The sequence below is a fragment of the Hydra vulgaris genome, chromosome 14 (genome assembly GCF_038396675.1).
Source record: "Hydra vulgaris chromosome 14, alternate assembly HydraT2T_AEP".
NCBI classification, from domain to species: domain Eukaryota; kingdom Metazoa; phylum Cnidaria; class Hydrozoa; order Anthoathecata; family Hydridae; genus Hydra; species Hydra vulgaris.
The window spans coordinates 40,835,442-40,851,933 of record NC_088933.1 but is presented as its reverse complement, the minus strand read 5'-3'; the positions used below and the strand labels follow the sequence as shown (position 1 = coordinate 40,851,933).

The following is a 16,492-nucleotide window of genomic DNA, read 5'->3' as shown; positions in this document are numbered from 1 at the left end:
TTTCTTCGTGATGGCCCTTGGGTAGAAATTTTTTGTCTTCCTGCCGACAAATGTGCTTCTTACATAACTTTGTGGATTTAAGCTGGCATGGAATCTTTTGTTCCCTCTCGACAATTCCAGGTCAAGCCTCACTTTCCTCTATGGTTTTTCTCACATTGTCCTGCTGCGATTGTCAATCGAAACCGTTACTTCCATATTTTTCAGCAAAACAATTCTCCAGAAAACAGACGTCTGTTTATTACTGCTAGAAACCATTGTAAAAAGGTTTTGTCTAACGCCAAAGCCCACTATTCTTAGATCATGAAATCTCGTATCTCATCACAAAAATTAGGCTCGCGTAAATTCCGGAGAATCTTTAATAGTATTAATAATAAGGGCAAATCTTTAATTTCACCTCTCTTGTATGGTTCAGACTTTGTCATCTCACCTAAAAACAAAGCTGAATTGTTTTCTTAAATCTTTTCATCAATATCATCTCTTGATTCCACTAATTGCGTTCTATCTGATATTGCCGACAAACAGGTAGATCCATTGCTTGATATTCGTATCACTCCTGCTTCTGTATCTAAAGTGATTTCCTGCTTAGACTTTTCTAAAGCTTGTGGCCCGGACGAAATACCTATTATTGTCTAGCAGAAGTGTTCTCCGGAGCTGTCGTCTATACTCAAAACTATTCAACAAGTGCTTATCAGAGTCTTGTTTTCCAGTCTGCTGGAAAGCGGCATCTGTTATCCTTATCTTCAAAAATTTTGGAGAGCGATCTGATTTGTCTAACTACCGCCCCATTAGTCTTCTTCCCATCAAAAGCAAGGTTTTTGAATCTTTAATTAACAAACACTTAATTTCTCATCTTGAATCTAATAACTTACTTTCTGACCATCAATATGAATTTCGATCTTGTCATTCTACAGCTGATTTGCTAACAGTAATAAATGATAGGTTTTATCGTGGATGAGATAAAGGTGGTGAGGTTAAGGCTATCGCTCTTAATATTTCTAAAGCTTCAGATAAAGTTTGATATGCTGGTCTTCTCGATAAGCTTTCTTCTTACGGTGTATCTGGTAACATCTATAAGATTATTGAATCCTTCCTTTCCAATTGTAGTATAAAAGTTGTCCTCGATGGACAGCACTCTTTTTCTTATTCTGTAACTTCAGGGGTTCCTCAAGGTTCTATCCTTGGCCCTATACTCTTTTTAATTTACATTAACGATCTTCCAGATATTCTCACATCTAAGGTGGTATTGTTTGCTGATGATGGTACCATTTATTCTTGTCGTGATAAGAAACCAACATCCTCTGATTGCTTGGAGGGGGCATTTAAGCTTGAAAAGGATCTCAGTTTTACTACAGCATGGGACTCACAGTGGATGGTGAACTTCAATACAGATAAAACTCAATTTTTTTTCAGCCAATCGTTATCGCAATAATTTAGATCTTCCTATATTTATGAACGGTGATGTACTCGATGAGTCATCTACTCTTCATCTTCTTTGATTAACTCTTACTTTCAATCTTTTTTGAAAACCATATATCTGATCAGTTGTAAAATTAGCATCTGCTAAGGTTGCATCTCTTTATGAAGCTCGTCACTTTCTTACTTCGGATTCTATTCTTTATCTCTATTAATCTCAAATCCGGCCTTGTATGGAATACTGTTGCCATACTAGTGCGGATCTTCTAATGATGCCCTTTCTCTTTTAGACAAGGTGCAAAAACGCATTGTAAACGAAGTTGGAACTGCTCTTGCAGCCAACCTCCAACCATTACCACATCGTCGTAATGTTGCTTCTCTTTCTCTTTTCTACAAATACTATAATGGGCACTGCTCTAAAGAGCTAGCGTTTCTTGTGCCATCTACTAAAATTTATTCTCGTGTTACTCGTCATTCAATTAAGTCTCATCTTTTTTCTGTGACTGTGTTCCTAAGTGCTCCAAAAACTCTGATTCGTCTAGTTTTTTCCTCGAACATCAGGTCTTTGGAATTCGTTTCCTTCATCTTGCTTTCCTGATTAATATAATTTGCCATCCTTTAAGTCGTCTGTCAATCGTTATCTTGCTCTACAATTTTCATCTTTTCTCTTCCAGTAACTTCCAACTTTAATTTGTGGTTGCTTGCAGCCTTGTTGGAAGCGAAGATGTTTAAAAACAAAACAACAACTTTTTATTAGGATTGATTAAAAAAAAAAATTTATTTCATTTTGTCTTCATTCGACCTAAATTTGTAATTTATGTTAACTATATTAGTAATTATCGTATTTTAAGAAATAAGTTGTTTAATTGTATAGAAGTACCTTAGCAAACAGTAGGCAAAATGACCACGAAAAACTTATTACATAAACTTTTTGCTGTTTTGAATAACATATTTGAACTTTAAGTTTTGTACGTGTGTTGGAATTGGAGAAGTATACAGACTAAATAACTCTCTAATACTTTTAAAAAAAGAAACAGCTGGGCTAATTCAACTGCAAGCTTCAAGTGATCAAGTGACATGAGAGGATATGAATCATAAATTATAAAAAAATATTATTGATAAAGAATTTACATAAGCAATATTTACATAATCATAAAAATCACGATATTTAATGTCAGATTTTAATCGAAATTTAATTCCATTGTTGACGATCCGCTTATTTTGCCAAGCAATGTTTCCTCATCTATCATTAGCGGAAACGTTAATGATAAACGAATAAAATTCGTTTAGTTCAGTAAAGCAAATACATTCCATATTTTGCCAAACAATGTTTCATCATCTATTATTATCGGAAACGACTGAAATTCGTTTAGTTCAGTAAAGCAAATTTTTGTTCAACACTTCTAACAAGCGTCGCTTGATTAATAGCTGTTAAATTTTTTGGTACGTTCATTGCTGAAAGAAAAAATCAAAACATCAACATTTTTTCTTCATTAAATAAAAAATATTAACAAATTAACTTAATTTTTTTAAACAACTATAGCTTCTAAAAAGTTTTTTAAATATGTAAAAAAATAAAAATAAAAAATTAAATTTGTATAAATCTTTTTTTTTTTTATTAATATAATAATTATTATTTTTTATGTATGATTTATATATACGAGGCAAAATCAATATTTTAGAATCCTTACATGTATATACATGTAAGGATCCTAAAATACTTTTGATTTTGACTCATATTTTTGAATATAAATTTCAAATTTTATTTCTTTTTATTTCAGAGATTTTGATTTTAGTAAGGAACATTTTTTCAATTAATTAGAGTTTCTAAAATGTTTTTCAACCAAAAATAATCGAATCGAACAGATGACGTGGATTTTAGGTATAAAGCTAAAATGTCGTGGTTCATTCATTCATTGCATTATTGCAATTTTATAAGTAGAATAATCTTATAAAAATAAAATACAAGTTTAGGCGTATAATTGAAATGTTGCTACGTCATTTTGTCAACTCCGAAACAGATATAATGAACATGACTGCTGAGCGGAAAAACAAATTTGACACGTTTTCTAAAACTGTTAGCGACGTGGTGGGAATTAAACTTGGAACTTAACGCTAACGGAGCGAGCGCACTATCACTACATCACTTCCTTCACCGAAACCGGTTTATTACAATTGTTAACAAAACTCTTACCAATCGCTAACTTAAACTGAAGGTTATAAATTAATGAAGGCAACGCAGATATGGAACTGCGCATAATAAGCTGGCCATTGGTTGCAATTAATTTCAACTCCTCTTCGTTATAATTTTGACCGATACCTAAAGAATAATAATTTACATAACCAGACAAATGTAAAAAATATTTCTTGGTATTCAAAAGAAAACAAATGTATTCAATATATGTAAATATAAGTTAAAATACAATGTAAAGACAATATATTTCGATCAAACTTGAAATAAATTAGTTTTAATTGATTTTATAACCTATTGTCACCATGGTAATTCCTGCTCCTTTTATAGAATCAGCGTACTCTAAGATATTATCAGATGAAGAAGATCTGGACACTAAAACACCAAAAATTCTGTTCATAGTAGTTAGCAATAAGATTTTTTTGTAAACAACATCTTTAAGGTACGCCAAAGCAGAACCTATGTTGCAATTTTGATTTTTCACAGATGAGCTTTCTAGCTAAAAAATAAATTTATAAAATAAATTTGTTTATAATTAACATTTTAAATAAGTCTAAAGTTTTTTATGAATTTAATTTATTATAAACAATATTTATTATATCAGGAAACAAAATTTTGATGCTCGCAGATAACATTTTTTTTTTCAACATCTTCACTTCCAACAAGGCTGTAAGCAACCACTATTAGAGTTGGAAGTAACTGGAAGAAATTTATAGAGCAAGATAACGATTAACAGACGACTTAAAAGATTGCAAGTTATATGAATTAGGAAAACAAGATGAAGGAGTATTTCCGTGTTGGACGATCTTGGTGTTTCTAATTTTTTTTTTGAAAAATTAGAAACACCAAGATTGAATTAAACCAAGAAATCGCAATTATTTGAATAATTTTTTATTTGAACTAAGCGAATTAATAGATAAGATTAACCGGTTTTTGCAACAATAACAACACACACACACACACAAAAAGGTATCTTCTTCCCATTGTTACTTTGTAATACAAGTTAAAAAAAAAAAAACTGCATTTATGCTCACCAAAACATCTAGAAAATTTAAAAAGTTTTACTTTTACATTAAAAGCATATATATATATATATATAATATATATGTTACTGTTACCCGCAGTACCAGGAATTAGCTAAATGCTAATGTTTATAATATAATTTAATATTGCAACTCTGAGTTTCATGTGTTATCACAATCATCAGGCAAGTAGTAAAAGTTTAATTTTGCTACGATTTGTTTAGTGGACGTTACGGTTTATATTTGTATTTTAGATCGTTACGGGACGGAAATTGATTAGTAGTTAGGTTAATAAAATTATTAATTTGTTTTTAGTTGGCTAATAATTGTGAAATAGTTATATGTTTAATGTTGTTTAAAATATTTTTTATGTCTTAGTGTGTATTATTTGTGTATTAAAAAATAATAAAATAAAAATAAGAAAATAAGAATTAAAATTGATATAAAAATATACATAATATTATGAAATATATTACAAAAGCTGTGTATGTGAGTAATTTATTAGTTAGCCTAGAGATATATGGAGCAGATTAGTACAGTTATTTTTATTTATAGTTGTTAGTCAGGTTTGTAGCGAGCTTTGTAATTTTTTAATAAGAATTTATTTTCGTGGCGGCACTTTGATATAATTTCGGTTCTCTTATTTAACAGTTCTTCAGGTTTTGGATATGATATAGTAGTAAATTTCTCATACAGACATAGTGGGCATCTTTTGGAAATATTTGAGTAGGGGGGCACTGATTTGAGAATAGACCATGTTAGCATAGGGGTTTCATTAAAATTGTTTTTTAAATCCCAGACATAGTTTGATAGGGCGGTCGAATTTTTGTATTTAATATTGTTGAATGATGATTTGTGTTTGTTGTATCTGGTTTTCCACTCACCTTCCGTTAATCCTATATAAACTTTGCTGGGTTGGTTTTTTGCTGCGATGATGCATTTATATAAAATATTTGTTGATTTGCACTTACCATTCAGGGGGCATTCTGCTTTGTTTCGACAGTTGCATTTTGGAAAGTGAGTGGAAAGTTGCATTTTGGAAGGTAAACTCAGAGTTGCAATATTAAATTATATTATAAACATTAGCATTTAGCTAATTCCTGGTACTGCGGGTAACAGTGACATATATATTATATAGCTCTAGTTTATCTATTGAGCACTCTTTCAAGTATACAATATTGTACATGATAATATAAAGACATTTTCTTTATTCATATATATACACTTACGTATATATATATATATTTATATATATATATATATATATATATATATATATATATATATATATATATATATATGTATATATATATATATATATATATATATATATATATATATATATATATATATATATATATATATATATATATATATATATATATATATATATATATATATATATTATAATACTAATTTAAATATCTTTTATTATTTTCTTTCTTAAACTGCAATATTTTTTATTAGAATTCTCTTCATCATTCTTCATATTATTTTTATTGTTATTACATTTTTATCACAGTAAATATACTTATTATAATTGTTGTTATTGTTATATAATTGTTCTTATTATATTATTAATACTGTTACTGTTATTATTATTATTATCATATTTAGTAAAACTTTATTCAGAATATATATTTGATTGGTTTTAATGTTTTTGGCCACAACGAGTTAAGTTCTCTTAGGGCAAAAACAATGCGAAGTTTGATAAAAAAAAGTTTTTTATAGAGAATATTATAGCTTTATTGCATTGTTGAGAAGTTGATAAAAAAAATCTTTTAAAGTTTATAAACCTGTGATTGAATATTGCGTTTCAAAGATACAAATAAAGTAAAAAAAAAATTAAAAAAGTCAATGAAAAAACAACAGATAAAAATAAAAATAAAACCTTTTCTAAGGATCTCCTAATTTGAACATCACTATTAAATTTACGAGTACCAAATACAAGATTAGGACTCTGGCTGTACCCAACAACTGTGAATGTTGAAACACTTTCTTGGAAAAGCTTGATAATATTAAACAAAAATCTACGCATGATACCAAGATCATCACTTGTAGAGACATCAATTAGTATAACAACATTAGCATCTTTTAATGCTAGGAAAAAAAAACATATTTTAATATTTTGAAAAAAAAAAATTAACAAAAGTATTTGTAATTTAAAGTTTTCTTTATCCTACATCTACATACATCTTTTTAATTCTTCTTATACCTCATTTTTATATATATTTAGTATTTTATATATTTTGTAAGATATACATTAATATAATAGCATAATTTAACATAACAAATAATTATAAATTTAATTCTAAAAAATAAACAAAAAAAAACCAACCTCCGTATTTTATTTTTGACAATAAGTTATTCCAATTCCATTTTAGTTTCAAATCAGTCACGTTATTAAAAACAACATTATCCCCTAAAAATCAATCACGTTATTAAAAAAAACATTATCACCTAAAATAACCATTAAGTCTAATTTTATATTTTTGGTTAAATGTCAGTAACAATAATATCTAAAAATGAAGCATATGGAGATGTTTCTTTCTAAAGAAATAGTGCTTGAAGAGAAACTTTCTGATCATGAAAAATAACTGATTTTTCAACTATTTGTTTAATAACACTACGTAGCACAATTTTTGCCCATGGATATAAAGAGATATGTTACAATTGCTAATGTTATAAGACTTTTGAAAAAAACTAGATTGAGTGTTAGGGTGATGTCATCTGCATGGCCAATATATTTGTTATTGTAACTGTAGACCATTATATAGTTAAGTTGATATGCATGTCAATATGGCTGCTTCTTTATATTAATTATAGATTATATATATATTTAGTATTTAATCCTCCATTATGACTTACCCCAACTTAATATAGAACACAAACTTTAATATTACGACCACTACACACAAAAAAAGTCGTTTTTATTGAGACAATAAAAAAATTCATGTTTTCCTTCATTTAGTATGGTAAAAAAATAACTGCATATTAAATAAACAAACAGTAAAAGAATCACTTAAAAAAGCTTAAGAAATAAGTAGATATTCTATATTTGCAAGTAAATCACTTTAATAAAAATAGTCTGTAAATGTAGTACCCATTATGTTTTTGTTATATGACCTTGATTTTGACATTCAAATTTCAATATGTTTTGATAAAAGTCTCCTCTGAGTAAACATGTTTTCCTTGATTGTGACTATCTAGGCTGCTCTCTCCATCCCAATTAGAATCTTGATAAACGTATCACATTCTATGATTTATTTGAATTGTGGTCTAACAAAGCTATAACCTTAATCCACAACAACTTTGGAAAAAGATCTTAAAGGTTTTTAAATGTGCCTCAAAAGACAAACTGCTTGATGAGACCTTACTTGATGTGCAGTTGTGGCATAAGCACTTTCTGAGATTCTATCAGTGGCTTCTACTTCACATTACTCTTGCCCACAGAGAACTTAGCAAAATTAAAAAACTACCTTGAAGACCCAAGAAAAATAACACTATTTTGAAATCTTTGATGATCTCCTGTCTGTAATTGACATACTTTAAGGCACTTAGCATCATCTCAACACTGGTTTAGCTCTCTTTGAGATGTACAGAGTAAGTCATTGGAATAGACAGATAGTGGTTTCTATATAATATACAACATTCACTTGTTTGGCATGTGATGCCAATAATGTTAAAAAGATCGACCGCATTGTTGCAGAAGCACAGTCCATCTTTCTGACTGAAGTAGTTGTAAAATGTTTGATGATGATTTCTCTGGTCTGCAACTTACACATTTTTATCCAACAAATTTATTGTGGTCTTTGACATGAAAAAAATCTCAGGGTAAAAGTTTTTTTAGACTTTTAGCAACTTCTAGTTCATGCTTGCTAAACAAATATTGTAGAGCAACAAACGTAATTTACAAATGTATAACATTTTTCCCAAACACACCCAGCAAAGCATACATTGGTTTATCAAAGGGTGTGTGGAAAATAAGATATGCGAACCACAAGCAATCAATTACAAATAAAAAACTTTCAAATGCCACTTTCAAAATATATTTGGGAAGCTAGGAAAAAACTCAAAGAAACACCAGAATTAACTTGATCTATCAAAAAAAGAGCCCCTGCTTACAACAACACAACGAAAAAATGTTTACTTTGTTTATATGAAAAACTAATAGTTTTACTTTATAAAAATGCTGAAGAGCTACTTAATAAAAAACAGAATTAATTTCCAAAGGTTGTCACAAAAATAAATTTATATTAAGCAACCACAAACCTGAAGATTACATACGCGCGCTTGTAACAATAGTTTTTTGTTACTAGTTCCAATTCTATATAACGAAATTTAACGAAAAAACTATATTTATATTTCAACTGATGATTGCAATAGCATGAAACTTGTGAAAAGCTGTGAAAATCAGGTAGTTTTATTTTTTACTATATATATATATATACACTTATAGTATCACTTACGGGGACAGATTTTACAAAAAAACGACTATCGGGGACATTACAGTGTACCTGTTAATTTTTTGTCCCTGTAAACATTGTTTTTTTTTGTTAAAAAAATGTCCCAGTAAGCAACTTTTATAGAAAGTGAAAAGAGAATCGACTATCAAATAACCTGACTAGCAAGGGAGTGCTGCTACATCGATTGAGGGTTTGGTTTGGGTCAGCATCAGGGTCAGGCTTAAGGTTAGGGTTATGGCAAGGTTTAAATGGTTATGTTACTGTAATTGATCGTTTTTGTAAATGATGAAAATAAAAATGAAATATAATATATAATAAATAAATAAAAATAACAAAAATAAATAAAAAAACATATTTTTATAATAAAAAAAATTAATTTAAATATGTATAAATAAAAATAAAAATATGATAAAAATTAAAAAATTATAGTATTTATGATAAATATAGTATAGAAAAAAGAAAAAAAAGCAACAAAATGGGAACAAAAAAAACATGTCCCCGTAAGCGCTGACTAGGAGTGTGTGTGTGTGTATATATATATATATATATATATATATATATATATATATATATATATATATATATATATATATATATATATATATATATATATATTATAATTTTATTTCACCTCCCTAAGGCCCAAAGGCCACTACAGATGAGGAGGCTACTTAATTGTGGTTATAACCCTCTCTCAACTCTATAACTCCGAAACACGAACCTTGACGAACAAGGCCGCTGGGCGGAGAAACAAGTTGAATATATATATATATATATATATGAATTTACTTCAGAAAGACTTCTTGAGAAGTCTTTCTAAAGTCTTAACTGAATAGCTAAAAAACTAAAACTCTTTTGCCTCTTTTATCTTTTTTGCCTCTTTTATCCTACCTGTTTGATAAGAAAAGATTTTTTTTGGTGTAACTTTAAATAGTTTGGTATATTATAAACAAAGTGGCAAAAGCAATATCAATCTCATTTTTTAGGTGTTCTAATGTTTTTATTTATTTTTATTAATTTATTTAAAGCTGCTATCTAAAGATTGTTAAAAAAACATCCTTTGATTCAATTGTTCTCAATTGAATCAAAGGATGTTTGATTCAATTGTTCTCAATTGAAGTCATTAACTACATCACCAATTACAAAAACCATAAATAAAACCATTTTATTAAATAGTTTTCCAGAATCAGTTGATGAATTTATTAAATAATTAGAATATACAATATAAAGCACCAAACAAATTTTAGTTTTAGGCTGGATTGCTTTATCAGCTTTTTGTCTGCTGTTTTTTGATGTCCTGCTTCATTTAAATGCTTTGACACATACTCATAAACTGGAACAGATTTATGAGCAGGTGGCATCTAAAAAATATACTAATAATGCAGCAGAACTCTCTACGAGCAAGGCAGCTTCTCCCATATTTGTAATCTTTAGAACAATAACAGCAAACCACACCAGTTTTTGCTGTTTTTTTTTCTGAACTAATGTTTAAACTGTTCTTCATCAAGCCATTTAAAGTGAAAGTACACTTATTTTTTGCAATTTCCAATTGTTTTAATATAAATTAAAAATAAATGAAAAAAAAACAACAGTTTATGAGTCAAATATATAGAATTATAGAATTCATATTAAAATTTATAGAATTTAATCTCCCTGGTATCCACCTCCCTAGTAGTACCACGCTCAACTTGTTTGTCTTTGCAGCTGCCTTGTTTGTTAAGGTTCGTATTTTGAAGTTACAGAGTTGAGAGAAGGCTGTAACCACAACTAAAGTTGCCTCCTTAACTGTAGTGGCCTTTAAGGTCTTTGGGAGGTGAATTGAAATTTAAAAGAAAATATCAAAGTTATAAAAAATTGTATCCTCAATAATTTTATTTAAGTGGGTTAGTCCACTTGGCTTGCACACCATCCATGTATATATATTTTTTAATGGTATAAAAGGTTTTATTGCTTATTTTTAATAAATAACATTTAATATTTTAGTGATTTATGTTATAATAGTTGCTTAAAAAAAATAACTTGATTTAAAACAATAATTTATAGAAAAAAACTTTTGCATGATTATGCAAGGGTATATATATATATATATATATATATATATATATATATATATATATATATATATATATATATATATATATATATATATACACACACACATATATATGCATGTATATATATATATAAAACCCTTGGAAATAGGAGTAGCGAGGTCAGCAATAATTTGCCGACCTCAATCTTTTAGAGGTCGGCATTAAATTTGATACAACGGTCTTACCATATGACATAAAAACAGTCGGTAATTAGGTTGGCATTGCCGAATGCTGACCCTAATTCCGAGGGCTGTATATATATATATATATATATATATATATATATATATATATATATATATATATATATATATATATATATATATATATATACTTCAACACTGTGTTTCACCATCAGTAGGTTCATCATGAAGAATCTTTTTCTTGATGAACCTACTGATGGTGAAACACAGTGTTGAAGTAATCAAAAATTAGATAAGTGTTTTTGCTAATTTATTATTGCTCTGTTCTTTCAGAACATTGAGCACTCTTTTAGTAGAATACACTAACTTAATTTATATATATATATATATATATATATATATATATATATATATATATATATATATATATATATATATATATATATATATATATATATATATATATATATATATATATATGGTATAAGACCAATATTTTAGGTTTATTAAAAATCAAAAAGTATATTAAAATCAAACTAAAATAAAAAAATCATACATGGATCATTTAATGGAGGCATTTTTCCAAGATAAACACCATTATCGTGAAGTTTGACATTTTGTGCCACTGAATAGCTTCCAAATACTTAAAAAAAATTTCTTTTGTTTATTTTGATTTAAATAAAGTTGAATTTAAAAGTTAATGAATTTAAATAATTTTTTACGCTATAACATAAATACCTTTAGTTAAAGAATTTTGAATGCTTGCAACTACAGTGATTAGATTGTTCCAGTCTGTTGCCAAATAAAATCTATAAGTTTATATATAGATTGAATATATTATATGTTTATATATAGCTTGAAGTATAACTTCTTTTTAAGTAACTTGAGCAGAAAATATTTACATAGAAAATTCAAAAATACAGAAAAAAAAAAAAAAAAAATGAATATAATTAAGATTATACTATGATTACATAATGATTATGCAATATAACTGTAAAAATAGAAAATTTACATAAATGAAAAATATATACAAAAAAACTTAAGATAATCTATCATAAACAATAATGTAATAAACAATCAATCCTAACTAAGAAATTTTATTTGATAAACTTGAAGAAAGTGTTTGAGCAATGGTTAAACACTTAATTTCTAACAACTTATTTCACGCAAACCAACAAGGTTTTACTTCTGGTAAGTCTTGTTTAAACAATTAATCGAAATGTAATAACTCATGCTATGAAGTCACATTATGATGTTGTTGTAGATTTTCCTAAAGCATTTGGTAGAGTCAGTCACTTTTATATAACTTTTGATGTTTCAGTTAAGATCAGGATGAAGATTATCAAAAGTACCCTGCTACTAGTAACATCTAATCTAGAACAAGCATGTCAAAATAAAGCTACATGTCCTACTGACTTGTCAGTAGGATGTGTGGAGTCACCTATTTAGGCAAAGCCACAGGAGAAGTTGACTCTTAATTAAAATTCACCCCTGCTGTGAGGCTCTTGGTTAAATACAAGCTAGAGACATTTCTCATTAAAAACACTTTTTTTGAACAAAATTAAACTGAATCACATTGTTATTAGACCTTTAAGGGAATGACTTAATTAGTAAGAAAAAAATTTCTGTTGACCAGCCTCTCATTCCTTCTTTTATCTAATAGTCTTCTTAACTGTAAACATAGTTTTTGGCTTGAGCCTCTTTGGCAGCAGTTATGCAATGCTTTCAATTATCTTTTAATATAGGTACAGCTCAAAAAATCAGAATAATGGTTCTAAAGGCAACTAATAGCAAGGTTTCCTGAATTCTGTGGTAGCTCTCAGAGAGGATTATATCAACAGTTGTTCAAAGTATCATTAGTGCAATTTTGTGCATGACTAGTGTCCCTGTTAGTACTTTTGGTAAGAATTGTAAAACCCATATAAGAAGCCAATTGTTAAAAAAAACTTTAGGTTATTTAGCAGGGATGCATAATTTGTTGCATAATGTGCTATGTGTGAGTTTCTTTCTAATAATTTAAGTTATAAACATGTTAAACATAAAACATTTATTAAATATAAAAAACTACCAAAAAATATTTTTATATATTTTTTGCAAATGTTAGTTGTCATGATGGTCTTTAAAGTAACTTTTTATCCACAAAATCTTACAAAACTCTTGAAAAATTCCCTAGAATTACTTTCTCTTTGTGAAACTTCTTTCAAATTTGGTTGACTATTATCTTTACAAAGACCACAATAGTCACATGCTTAGCTTGGGAATTAAATCTATGTATTTATTGCAACTATTTGTTGAAAACAAATTTTCAATTCTCATACTAATCCTATTCATGCCTCTCTTTGTTCTTTACCATTCTTCTTCCCAAAACTCTTTTTAATATTGTTTCTAATTAAATTGACTCTTATTCCATTTGCAAATATTGTTGCTATTGGTAGTATTAATGGTCATTAAACTAAATGGCTTATCTCTAGTATCGCTAAACCTGCTGGACCTAAAGCTCAAAATGTTTGTCCCTCTCAACCTTTTATCCATAGTTTTTGAGTTGTTTTCCAAATAACCTTAACCACTAACCTTGACTTCTTGACTAAGCTTATGCTCATTTTCTCCTTGTTCTTCTTTAGGTGGTTCAGACCTATGATCTTTTAAAAATTTTTATCTTATCATATTTATCCTTTCACTTCTTACTACTGCCTAAAGGATGAATAGAAATGATGTGATTTTTTTTTTATCATTATAAAAAGTTAATGCAAAAGGTATTGTTTAATACTAAAAAACATTATTTCATCTTAATAGCTTGGTTAAGGAACTTCAATAATCGCTTAGATCTAACATTCTATCATATTTGATGTGGTCTGGGTCATATTTATATACATATATATATATATATATATATATATATATATATATATATATATATATATATTAGGGTAGGTCGATTTTAGCTTATTTTTCGAATTTTAAGTTGCGTAATGTTGAAGTTACTGTGTCAAGGTTAGAAATGAGGTTTTGCCGAATCTCAAGTATCCTGGTTTAAAAATGGCTTGCGGATTACATTTCAAGTCTTAATTTTAGACTAGTTTTGTTAATTTGTTAATTTCAAATGTTGAAATATTTTATTTTGAGTAAAATAATCTCGTTTTAAAATATCTCGTTTCGAATTTATAAAGTAACCAATAAACGATTTCTTAAAAAGCGCAATTGTTTTAAGAAGCCAATAAATTTTCGTTAAATCGTTTACACGCATTTAAATTTAAATTTTGCAAATCTTTTTTGTATTTAAAAGTTCTAGTTTGTATTTAAAAGTTGGTTTTAAAATTAAATATAAAGTATTAAAAAGTAGGTTAAAAAAAATAATCGCAAATTAAAGAAATCTTTTAATACCAAAGGTAAATACTTATGATTATTATATTTAGAGTAATGTTTTTACCTATTTATACTAAATAATTTTTGTTTTGCAACTTTTCGAAGGAACTAATGGATTTACATAATTTAGTCGGAGGAACTAATGGTTTTACTAAATTCCTGAATGAAAATGATTGGGGCTCATGGTCCCCTTATTTTGAAAACGAGGGAGCCATGGGCCCCCAAATTTTTTTAAAAGGGTTTTATTTCTTTATTTTTTAGCAAAGTTGATTTTTAATAGTAAGTTTTGATATTTAAGGTTTTTTTGGTGCTTTCACCCCCATAAAAAGTCACGCTGTTACCCATGACTCTAAGTATTAAACTTTAATACAGTTTACATTTATAATTAGTCCACGAGAAATGCCAAAAGTAAAGGCTACAATTACACGGATGAAAAGTGAAAAAAAATATTGTGGTGGCCCATGTGAATTATCAATAACAGATCCAAGCACCTTTAGACAGGTTATTCAATACTATTACTACCTTGTTCATATAAATCCAAATGCAAATATCGTATTAGTGACTCAGCAAATAAGCAATAACATAAAATCAATTTGGGCTACAGTAAACCCAAGTTTATAACAGACAAATCTATTAATAGGAAAGTTAAAGATCTTCTGTACTTGTTAAGGATATTAATCGCAAGCATGAAAAAGCAAGCGCTAAAAGAAATCTTGATGCAAACTTAGACAAACTTTTTGATATTTCTGCATGTTTCTGTTCATTAGATGTGTTTCCCTGTAGTGACAGAAAAATTTATTAAGTATATTATGTTATTCAATTGAATAACATAATATACTTAATACACATGTAATAAAGAAAATTGCATAGAAGAACATATAGTATGCCTTTGCTCTCAAAGTAATAAAGTACCTCTTGAAGACAGAGCTTATCATCGTGATCAGAGGAAAAAAATTGGTCCAAAAGGTGCATATCAACTTTCTTCCGTTGATAGATTTTCTGTCAAAAGGATTCAAAGACTTGATAAAGAACGAAAAAAAATATCTCATAAGCTAGTTGATGAAGATGAATCATACAACACGTAAACTTAATTGAAAAATCAAGTGATTTAACTATTACGGGGGTAAATATTTTATAAATACATGAAAAATTTGCAGTAGATGAAACAAAAAGTATTTTATTTTATTAACTTTTTTTAGGATGAAGGTGAATGGAAACCAATAAATAATCCTATTGGAAAATACAACTTGGTTTAACTTCCAAGATTTGCAATGGAACTAGTAAGAAACGAGTGTTCGTCAAACGTAGGTGCAGCCCTTGCAAATGCTTTACTATATGACATAAAATATCTTCTGAAAATTGATGTTGATATCAAAGATATTTTGATTGATAAATGCAGATTAGATAGGGCCAAGTCAAAAGTAAAAATTGTTAGTGAAGATGTGCACTCAGAACAAAAAAAAAAAGTTAATTTGTCTCGGGGTTGATAGCAAGCTCGATCAGATAACTAAAACAAGTAATAAACTCACTTCAAGGTGAAGTACTAAAGAAATATATTAAACCTGAATATCACCTCACATATACTTATGAAGACGGAGAATCGAGTGGAAATTATTAGACTCATAGGACGATTCCTGTCACTGGTGCTACAGGCTTAGTTCTTGCTACCGAAACGTTCAGTGTTTTACAAGAACATAACAGTTTGGAAAGTATACAAGCTGTTCTTCTTGATAATAATGCTACCAATACTGGACCAATAAGTGGCTTAGTTGTAAAACTAGAAGTGTTTTTAAAAAGAAAA

At 28.1% G+C, this 16,492-nt stretch overlaps 1 protein-coding gene across 2 annotated transcripts in view; it reads right to left on the bottom strand.

Moving 5' to 3' along the window:
* Positions 1-2,508: 2,508 nt before the first annotated feature.
* LOC100200905 (uncharacterized) overlaps positions 2,509-16,492 on the bottom strand; it is an 80,678-nt gene continuing 66,694 nt past the window's right edge. For both annotated transcript variants that reach the window (XM_065818532.1, XM_065818533.1), the window contains exons 18-24: positions 12,067-12,137; positions 11,885-11,971; positions 6,965-7,048; positions 6,518-6,726; positions 3,899-4,103; positions 3,608-3,733; positions 2,509-2,868 (exon numbers count right to left, since the gene is read on the bottom strand). In XM_065818532.1, coding sequence (XP_065674604.1) covers positions 2,783-2,868; positions 3,608-3,733; positions 3,899-4,103; positions 6,518-6,726; positions 6,965-7,048; positions 11,885-11,971; positions 12,067-12,137 — 868 coding nt within the window. In that variant the 3' untranslated portion in view covers positions 2,509-2,782. The remainder of the gene's footprint in view (positions 2,869-3,607; positions 3,734-3,898; positions 4,104-6,517; positions 6,727-6,964; positions 7,049-11,884; positions 11,972-12,066; positions 12,138-16,492) is intronic.